The sequence below is a fragment of the Neoarius graeffei genome, chromosome 24 (assembly GCF_027579695.1).
Source record: "Neoarius graeffei isolate fNeoGra1 chromosome 24, fNeoGra1.pri, whole genome shotgun sequence".
Classification (NCBI taxonomy): Eukaryota; Metazoa; Chordata; class Actinopteri; order Siluriformes; family Ariidae; genus Neoarius; species Neoarius graeffei.
The window spans coordinates 15,811,131-15,822,577 of NC_083592.1; the positions used below are offsets into that span (position 1 = coordinate 15,811,131).

General features: G+C 39.8%; 1 protein-coding gene across 1 annotated transcript in view; it reads left to right on the forward strand.

Annotated features, from left to right (window-relative positions):
- LOC132872661 (D-amino-acid oxidase-like) overlaps positions 1-11,198 on the forward strand; it is a 41,115-nt gene extending 29,917 nt beyond the window's left edge. The window contains exon 10 of the mRNA XM_060907618.1: positions 10,857-11,198. Within this exon, the coding sequence (XP_060763601.1) occupies positions 10,857-10,979 (123 nt within the window). The 3' untranslated portion in view covers positions 10,980-11,198. The remainder of the gene's footprint in view (positions 1-10,856) is intronic.
- Positions 11,199-11,447: the final 249 nt, after the last annotated feature.

Sequence of the window (11,447 nt, forward strand, 5' to 3'; positions counted from 1 at the left end):
TCCCTCTCACTGTGAGGCTGGGAGTCCGTGGGCGGGCGTTTTCGCAGTATTTGTCTAATAACCGTCTTGCATTTTGATATTGAAAAGCGGATAGCTCCCAAATGCCATTGAAGTCCACTGAGGTTGGGCTGCATCGCGCTGTCACGAGGGGGAAAAACTCACGCACACATTAGGCGAACTGGGGAAAGTTATAACGGAATGATTTCACACTGTAGTTGGGTTGAGCACATATATTTCTATGATTCTGGATTTGAAATAGCAATGTTATAAGGTCGGCTATAACATAAGCCTAGCGCAATTCACCCTACACGATGTTCATCATTTTTAGAGGAGGCTGAGCCTCCCTCGTTATCTTAGAGCAATCGCCCTTGCACTTAGGAATAACATGCAAGAAGTTTCCAACCCTGTTTCAATATACTCTAAATGGCTTGCCTATATCTAAAGTCAATTCTACTAAGTATCTTGGAGTTACGATATCAAACAATCTGAGTTGGAATGAGCATGTGGACAATATCTGTAAAAACGCAAATTCTACTCTGGGTCTCTTGCACCGAGTACTGTCTGGATGCAGTCATAAGGTTAAAGACATGGCATACCGTACTCTTGTACGACCTAAACTCGAGTATGCCTCTTGTGCATGGAATCCACATAGTCAACAGAATCTCAATAAAATCGAATCTGTCCAAAGAAGAGCTGCTCGATATGTCTTCAACGACTACTCACGATACAGCCATGTTACACCTATGATTCAAAGTCTTGGTTGGGATTCTCTCCAAGACCGAAGACTTCTTTCACAAGCCACCATGTTCTACAAAATCCAAATGGGTCAGGCTGGCATTTAATTTCCACCTGATGTTAAGCCAAATGAGAGACCATTGAGAGTTCCTAATTGCTGTCCTTTTAAACAAATGAAAGTGAACAATAACACTTACAAATTCTCTTTTTATCCAAGAACAATAGTTTTATGGAACAATATACCTTTCAATATCAATATAGATAGTTTAGATGCCTTTAAATCAAATGCTCTTTCAACTATTAGATCAGATTAGCTTTTACATATTACTTGTACAATGTTTCTATACTAGCTTATGTGTTATTATCTAATAATTTATTATACATTTTATTCTCCAAGTGGAAACCAGTGAAATCTAGGTTTTGTCTTTCAGCCAGAACTTCTTTTCATAGGTTTTCATTTTGATTTATAATTCTAGCAGTGGCGGCTGGTAGTCTTTCAAACAGGGGAGGCTGGTCGGTTACGATATTTCCAGATTTTAAAAGAAAAAAAACATCAATTTTGCCCATACTCTTGCCTCTGATCTGGCTGATTGTTGGCAGCGTCACAAACTGTGAAATAACAGGTTCTTTTGGCCCATTAGCCTACTGTCCAATATACATGATGGTGGTGTTGGGGGGGTATATTTTAACATTTTATATTTTAAAATTGTGGCATGTTGTTTAAAAATTTACCTTGGCTGTGTTTTTGTTTAAAAATGTTTTCCAAATTGTAGTTGTGTTTAATTCATATCCAGAAAAACATATATTCCAATATAATATACTCAGCATAAACATTTTAAATAGATTGTATATTTTTGGTCCATCCATGACATATTACTAAAGTAGCCTATTTACTGTTGTTGATGTGGGTCACTTGCTGTTAGCCAATTCACTTTCTCGTACCAGGAGAGCTGAAAGGAACGAGTATTATTCCCTACCTTTTTCACCAAGTCAATTTGAGGCATACCCTGCTCTTTAATTTTAAATTTTTCCTCGAAAGGAAGACTGGCAAATGGCTTCGCCAAAATTAAATCAGCAATGCTTGGCATCCGTGCGCAGCTTTCTTGCTAGCTGACTAGCCCCCTCAAGTTCAAGTTCAGTCACTCAAACGAAATTTCTGGAACTAAGATAGCAAACTTGACAACACTATATTTGCACTTTATTTACAATGAAAATATATACAAACTAAAAAAGCTGGTAGAAACCGTATGTAATGAATGAAATCGAAATGTAAGCTGATCTCTTACAATACACCACAGCACTTGCGAATCCGCATGGGACTGAACTGATGTTGCCAGATACTGCTGACGTTATCCAGCCCAAAATATGTTCAAAACCCGCCAAAATGCACTTAAAACCGCCCAATCTGGCAACACTGTGCTGCCTGTCTATAGTTGAAACGAGCTTTCAATCAAAGAAAATATCCGGCCGCTTTCACCAATCACCAGTCTCCTCGCGGAAACTGCCATGTCCCTCCCATGTGAGGCTCGGAGTCCGTGGGCGGGCGTTTTCGCAGTATTTGTCCAATAACCATCTTGCATTTTGAGATTGAAAAGTGCATCGCTCCCAAATGCCATTGAAGTCCACTGAGGCTGGGAGTCCGTGAGACTCCAGGGGCGGGCATTTTCGCAGTATTTGTCCAATAATCGTCTTGCATTTTCAGATTGACAAGCACATAGCTCCCAATCCACTGAGGCTGGGCTGCATCGTGCTGTCACGAGGGGGAAAAACTCTCGCACACATTAAAGTTATAAGGGAATGATTTCGCACTGTAGTGGGTTGAGCACATATATTTCTATGATTCTGGATCTGAAATAGCAATGTTATAAGGTCGGCTATAACATAAGCCTAGCGCAATTCATCCTACACGATGTTCATCATTTTTAGAGGAGGCTGAGCCTCCCTCGTTGTCTTAGAGCAATCGCCCGTGAATTCTAGGTTTGTCCTACATGCATGTACCTTATTAGGTTAGTTTTTAAATAACTATTTAACTAAAATATAACAATATTTGGTCTTAATTATGTTTCTATTTGATAGCATCAATTGTCTTATGGATCAATATACTTATAAAAAGTTTAGTTATTTCTAATCTAGCTATTATACCAGTTTTCAACTCTCAGACTGCATTAGTCTCTATCACTATTATAAATTTATTATATTTTTTAGATCTTATAGTTTTAAATTTCATTTTTATTCCTAGGTTGGTTTTGCATGCATGTATTTCATTCACAAATTTATTATTTATTTTCATATATAATTATATTTTTTGTATTTTTATCCATGTATTTATATGTTTACTGTTCATTGAATGCGCTCGTTTCTGTGGGGTTAGTCGCCTGTGGACCGTTGGGGGTGGGTCCGGGGGGGATCATGGATGCACGGGTCCCTTGTTAAGGGTCCCTTGCTATCCATGGCCCCTTTTGTCCTCGCCCTTCGGGCTTGCGGATGGCTGAATTCATTGAAATGAGTGTTGATATTGTATTTATTTTGTATTTTTTATATATTTCTTTTAACTCTCCTAGTATAGACTGTTTTAGGAGTATTTTGATTAAAGAATTAAAGGTCTTGAATTTCCTCCGTTTGTACACAATCTGTCTGACTGTGGATTGGTGGAGTCCAAACTCTTTAGAGATGGTTTTGTAACCTTTTCCAGCCTGATGAGCATCAACAACGCTTTTTCTGAGCTCCTCAGAAATCTCCTTTGTTCGTGCCATGATACACTTCCACAAACATGTGTTGTGAAGATCAGACTTTGATAGATCCCTGTTCTTTAAATAAAACAGGGTACCCACTCACACCTGATTGCCATCCCACTGATTGAAAACACCTGACTCTAATTTCACCTTCAAATTAACTGCTAATCCTAGAGGTTCACATACTTTTGCCACTCACAGATATGTAATATTGGATCATTTTCCTCAATAAATAAATGACCAAGTATAATATTTTTGTCTCATTTGTTTAACTGGGTTCTCTTTATCTACTTTTAGGACTTGTGTGAAAATCTGATGATGTTTTAGATCATATTTATGCAGAAATATAGATAATTCTAAAGGGTTCACAAACTTTCAAGTACCACTGTATGTTAATACCCTCCCCCATTCTAATATGTCATTTGTTTCTATCGTAACAGCTCACTTCATATGACCTAAGGCTAATAATAAAAAGACCAAAACCATTATTGAAACAGGTGAAATCAGTTGAGAACCAGTTCTCATTTATGATGATGTGAAGAGGCATCAGCAAGAGAAACAAACACAGTCCATGCAAAACAACACCTACAGTACAACGTTCAGTACCAGTCAGAAGTTTGGACACACCTTCTAATTAAATGTTTTCTTTATTTTTATTAATTAAGACATTTCATGTCTTAAAGTAATGATGGATGTTGTTTGTCTTTACTTAGTTGAACGGTTCTTGACATAATATGGATTACTACAGTTGTGGTGTGGAATAGGGCTATTTACTGTATTTTTATTATTTACTATTTACTGTTTGATTTCAAGCACATTAAGAAGGCAAGAAACTCCACTAATTATCTTTTGACGAAGCACACCTATTAATTGAAGAGCATTCCAGGTGACTACCTCATGAAGCTGGTTAAGATAATGCCAATAGTGTGCAAAGTGTCATCAAGGTAAACAGTGGATACGGTGAAGAATCTAAAATATGTAACATATTTAGTTTTTTTGACACTTTTTTTTGTTTACCATATAATTCCATATACATTCCAAATGTTATTTCATAGTTTTGATGTCTTCACATCTGTATTGAGTAGGGGTGTCCAAACTTTTAACTGGTACTATACATACAATGAAACAACAGAAGAAAAAAGTAACGAACAAGTACAAGAGTCAACTATGATTTGATGCGTTTTTTGTTTAAAGATGTTAAGTGATATGGGAGCTGGGAGTTTGAGTGTGTTTTTGTAGTGAATTTCAATCATTTACAGCAGCAAAATAAAAGGAATTACAGGCCAAAACCGTACAGACCTTTGGAATGGTGAGCGTAAAATAAAATCACTGGATCTTCGGGGATATTTGCTCTTGGAAATATGTAAAAGAGGTAGCAAGGTGTCTTTCCCAAGATTGTTTTGTAAACTCGTATTGAAGCTGCTTGCTATGAAAGGAGGGATAATCCACCATTTTCTAGAGATCACAATGGCGAGTAGTGAAGGGTGTACCTGTGGAAAAATGGCTTGCTGTTTGTGATGTAGTGCAGGGATGGGCAACTGGTGGCCCACGGGCCGCATGCAGCCCGCCTCCTTACTCAGTGCGGCCCGTGGATCATTTACTGATTATTATTAATTACCAGGAAAAAAAAATTAACCGTGGCCTTTTTTTTTACCGTTGTAATTACACTGTTGACCGATAGAGGGCGCTGCCTATGCAAACAATATCGGGGTCCTAGGCCTTACCCCCTTCAGCGAGGAAGAGAGACAAGAGAGCCATGGCTACTAGCAGTGCAAAAAAACTCGATCAAGAAAACCTTACCTTTCAGTCAAGATGGGAAGCAGATTATCTCTTCATAGAATTCAAAGGCAAACCCATGTGTCTGGTTTGCTTAGAAACCATAGCAGTCATGAAAAATTTCAACTTAAGTCGCCACTACAACACCTTGCACAAAGTATGAGAAGTACACAGGAGCTGCAAGGGCCGCTGTCGTAGCCGACCTCAAATCAAAAGTAAACCAACAACAGCAACTTTTCACCAGAGCCACAACTACACAGGAATCAGCACTCAAAGCCTCTTATGCTGTTTCACTTGAGCTTGCCAAAGCAAAGAAGCCATTGTCAGATGGGGAAATTGTCAAGGTGTGTGCTGTGGAAATGGCCAAAGCTTTCGGTGACGATAACATGGTTGAACACTTTGAAACGGTCTCTTTGTCCCGACGCACAGTGACATACAGAATTTTTGACATTCACGATCATGTCGAAATTAAGCTGAGAAAAGTCATGCATGACTGCAAGTACTTCTCCTTGGCTTTGGATGAGAGTACAGATGTGATGGATGTTAGCCAGCTACTGATTTTTACAAGAACTATTGACAGTTCATTTGAAGTGCATGAGGAGCTATTAAAATTGGTTTCTCTGCATGATACGACTAAGGGCACTGATATATTCAACGCCGTTGACAGTGTTGCAAGTGGATATGGTGGCTTTGACAAGCTGTCAACTGTTGTTACGGATGACGCACCTGCGATGCAGGGAAGGCACAGAGGTTTTGCAGGGCTCCTCCGACAGAGCGGGATAAACTGCCCTATACTGCACTGTATCATACATCAGCCTCATATTAACTGAGATGTAGGCCTGAGTTTGACATGGCAGGACAAAAATATTTTTTTAACATGCCATGCATTTTATCTCTCCAGGAAGCCCTCTGCGCAAAGACGCTGAACTTTAGCCACGTTATGGATTTAGTGACCAAAGTAACAAATCTCATCGGGGGGGGAACAGGTCCCTTTGTCGCAGGAGGTTCATTTCCTTTTTGGATGAAGTGGACGCCGTGTATGGGGATTTACAAATGCACACTGAGATCAGATGGATGAGTCGAGGGAAGTGTCTGGAGCGTTTTTTTGCGCTGCGCTCTGAATTACCAGTGTTCTTGGAGAACAGTGTTAGTGGTGATACAAGCGCCTACTGCAGAAAACTCAAAGACACACAGTTTCTTTGCGACATGGCCTTTCTGACAGACATCACCTCGTATCTCAACCACCTTAACACACACTTGCAGGGGAGAGACCAAACTGTTTGCGGTCTGTATGCACACATAACCGCATTCCAGCGTAAACTCGACCTGTTCATAGAAGGATTTTCTTCCCATCGTCCAAATTTGGCACACTTTCCCGCTTGTGAGGAGATGCGAAAAGATAACCCCAGGTGCGAGAAACTACTTCAGAAGTATAGGGCCGACATCGAAAAATTGCAGGAGCAGTTTAACGATCGTTTCCAAGATTTTCATGTGATGAAACCACGAATTGCGCTATTCACGGACCCCGTCTCTGCTGCTGTCAGCGAGCAACCATCTCTGCGAGTTCGAGTTGCAGTCAGATCTGTATTTTCAAGCAAAGCGCAATGAGAGGGGAATTTCATTTTGGAGACTGCTACCAGAGGCATGTTTTCCACTCCTCAGAGATTTTGCTCTGTCAATGGCCAGCATGTTTGGGAGCACTTACATTTGTGAGAGCAGCTTTTCAACAATGAAGCACATTAAGTCAAAAGAGAGGAACAGACTCACGGATGATACTCTTTTTCATTTGATGCGGATTGGATGCGCAAAGATCGACATTGATATCCAGTCTATTGTGCGCCAGCAGGCAAAACCACAAGTATCTCATTAAGTTGCACTTAATGTTGGGCCGCTGTTTTTTTTTAGTTTTGTGCCTCATTGAATGTGAGCCCTTTGCACTTTGTTTCTTTTAAAACAAACTTGTGTTTGTCATTTAACAAGACAAGAGCATTATGTTAAAAATGCATTTCAGCGTGGAAAATATTAAATAAATGTATGTCGGTTCAATAAACATACAGACATAAGAATATACAAATATTTTGTTCTTATTTAAAATTCTTTTGTAACTTCTCTCATATCTGATTAGTTGAAGTGTGCGGTCATGTGGCCCTCTGATGGTGGTGATGAAAAATTGTGGCCCTCTTTATCATGCAAGTTGCCTATCCCTGATGTAGTGTGTTGAGTTTGCTGAGGGTTGTCTTCGATGCCATTTGATAAACTGTATCACCGTAATCAAACAGAGGAAGAATGGTCTTTTTCACGAGAATGTGTTTGGCGGAATACATGAAGGAAGCCTTGTTCTGATATAAGAAGCCAAGTCAGGTCTAGGTCGAGGATGTTATGGTTTTTCTGATCAAACAACATGCATTTAGTTTTTTTTAAGAATTGAGATGCAGGTGAAGGTTGTAAAAAGACTTCTGAACGGAGGTTAGGCTTTATTGAAGAATAGATGCAGCGGGGTGGAGAGAAGGGCCAGCTGAATATACAGTAGGGTAGCATCATCAGCATACAGATGTATCCAAGACTCACCGACGGCCTTAGGGACATTGTTAATGTCGACGCAAAACAAGACAGGGCCTAAGATGAAGCCTCGAGGCAGCCCTTTAGATATGGTAAATGGTTCTGACATAATGTTTTCAGTCTTCACCCACTGGACACAATGAGCATGATAACTATCAAACCAGTTACAGCATCTACTTGACAAGCTAATTCTGAAAAGTCTTTGCAGGAGAATATTATGGTCAACTGAGTCAAAAGTCTTAGCTAGGTCTATATAAGGAGCTGCACATGGACCTGCTTATTGCCAGTAACAATGTCGTCAAGGACCTTCAGTGTAGTGGTCATCGTTGTTGTCAGCTGTTCATCGCTAGCAATGATGACTGCTGCTTCATTAGGATGCACAGAAAGGCAGATGGGCCGTAAGGCCCGCACCAGAGTGACAGAGTTGCCCGCATCAGCGGCACTAATGGCCCGGCCGAGCCGCCATGGAATGCCTGGCCTCATAAGGTCTCGTATACTATTCTCCTTTCCTAATGAAGCGCCTTGCACAGTAAGGTAAGACAAACTATGTCGTGCCCCCATTGTGTTGTCTCTCTGGACCTCCAGACCTGATGCCAAGTGGTGCACAAAAGTGCTACAGACCTGATGGGTATGGAAGTTGCCCCACAGTGAGAACTGACTTGCCAAGTGATGCCATCCATTGGCCATTTGAGTGGCTCTTCCGCATGCCATCTGGTGGTGTGCAATTGACCCTGTTGGGCTCATCTGCCACATTGCACCGAAAAGCACCCTGCTGCTAGCACCTTATTGGTGATGTACTATTTAACCCATGTGCCAAATCGAATATGCAGATCACGATGATCCACTGTGGCGACCCCCAACAGGAGCAGCTGAAAGCTGATGATGAAGTAGGAGTGTAAGATATGTTAGTATTAACAACAGCTGCATCAAAAACGTGACAAGATGTTTTTTGCTATAGGAACGTCGTCAGGACAGAGGAGTTTGCTTTTTCTGTAACAGCTGTGGATTTTTGTCTTCTTAACTTCAACAGAGAAAAAAGAGAGACTAGCGAGGGAACAAATATTTATAGCTGCTATAATGTAACTTAGAACAGGAACCAACCTGGTTCGCAAACATTCCACAATAGTCATTAAATGCAACTATAAATGGATACAAAGTATGATGTGTTGTTCATTAATCACTGTGTAGTTGTTGGTAAACTGCTGTGATTATAAGAGGAATAAACACTTTGGGACATGCTGTTATTTAACAATTATTCACCGAAGGTGATGTGAATATTGGTGAATAATGACCGAGATGAAGTTGAGGTTATTATTCACCGATATTCACTGAGCCTGAGGCAGATAATTGTTTTATTATAAATACGGAGATGATTATTAGAAAAAAAATCATATTAAAAATATTTCAATCTTCAAAAGTGGCATGTAAAATGTAATGCATGCAGACTTGTTACTTTATGCCGAGTCACATAAAATACTTTGTTTTGAAATCGATAAATCACAATTCCACCTTACCTTTGAGTAGTTTTAGACCACACTTCTTAGCATCTTTAGTACTTTTAGAAACAGCATTTTCTTTCATAATTTCTAATTCTTCCTCACTTAAGGTGATGAAGCGATTGACCGCCATATTGCCGAGTCGCTCAAGGTGATTATTGAGAAATAGTCTGAATCTCTCGACCAATCGCGGCTAGAGATAATGAGATGAGATTTCCTGTAATCACTTCCATATTTCTACTAAAGGAGAAGAATCATGCTCATGGTGGCAAGTATAAATCCACTGTTTGAGTTACTGTTACCACCACCCATTGGTGATTTATTTTCCTGTAATAGCATGTCCCAGCATGTTTAATGGGATAACCCATGACAAGTCATACAGAACAAAAAAGACAAACTCCCCAAAGTGTGAGTAAAACACATAAGCTTTCCATCACTTTGTATGTTAGCATGTAAAACTGTAATAAGTTATGTCAATTTATTGGGAATATTCAGTCCAGTAAACATTCCCTGTTTGAAATACAAGTAGTGAAACTCAGTTACTACTGGCTCTGAGAATGTTACTTAAAGTTATATCGCCTTTCAATTTCATAAAGTCGGTGAAATTTAGTTCCTTCTGAAATTTGGGCATTGTGATATATTTATTTCTGCAATATCTCAAAAAACAAAAACAGGCCATTCTGTGGCTGGAAAGTTATTTAATTTGAGGAGATTCCCTAGCAAATAATGTGCATGAAATCACTCACTTTGCGCAGTTAAGCAGACAGAGAAAGATCGTGTGCGCATGCGCAGGTTTATCTTCTTCTTTTGGGTTTTATGGCAGCTGGCATCCACAGTGTTGCATTACTGCCATCTACAGGTTTACCTTGACCGTGCACTGACAGTTCCATCAAAGCAAAGCAAAGGGGAGTCCCATATACGATTCGTACATTGGGGGAGTGCCTGTTAGAGAGCGCACTTGTCCTGGGCCGTCGGCATAGTGAGGTAGGGTGGCCAGTTCCTTTCCTCGCCGCCTTTAACTTCCCCAGTGTTTCCACCAGGTCCCCATTCACTGCTGGGTGGACAGGGAGTGAGCCCCAGATCCCCGTCGAGCCGATATTTATTGGTTTGGTCCTGCGTTTCCTTTCCTTCGCAACATAACATCTTTTCTCACTTTCCATTACTGTAGTCGGTCTTTCACGTTTCATTTGCACACTTGCATCCTCCATTTTTCTCTCCTGTTTCAAATTTGTATCCCACAATGCCTTTCATGAACGGGGAAAGCCCACCACGTGATGCATGACGTAGTACCTTGAATTGGGTCATGGTAAAGCCAAAAAAAAAATAGTGGAGAATTTAGGGCCAAGTGGCCCTAAATTCATTACTTGTTCTATTTAAAAAAAAAAAAAAAAACTAATAACATTGGAAGTCTGTGATTCAAATTCAGTAGCTTTCAGTCCACTAAACAAAAATAATTGGGTGTTCTTTTTATAACCTAAACCTGAAAAATCTAAAAAGCAGTCTACCTTTAAATAAGCAACACAATGTGTGTAATGTTTTTCTTCTTCTGCTGTACCAGGTCATCCATAACTATGGTCATGGGGGCTACGGGCTGACAATCCATCGCGGCTGTGCTGAAGAAGCTGCTCGTCTTTTTGGCAAGATTCTGCAGCAGCAAACCAAAGCTAAAGCTCGACTCTAATTCACCAGTTTTATTCGATGTTACTTGCCTGTTCTAACTAGTTAATCCATAATCAGTCTGTAATTGAAATGCAATTCAGTTAATGAAAACTTTGGATCATGATCTCACAGCAATGTAAATCAGCAGAAACACAAAATACAATACAATAGATACAACAAGAAAGCTAAAAGTGTTGCGAGATGGACATTTTAAAGGAAGATGAATCATTTTTAAAGTCTTCAATTGCCAAATACATACATAGATTTAAAAAAGTAATTTTAAAGACCTAATCCTCTCTTAAAGTCACCTTCTGAAATGCATGACTAATCAAAAAAGTCGAATGACTCAATAAAATGAATTACACATACAGGAAGCTTTTTCATTTGAAATATAGTTTATTGTAGGTACACGTGGATCCACAGTGTGGCATAGGATCTCTATACAGACAGACACTAAACTCAGCACTAAATCGCAAAGGCAGGTATGTAG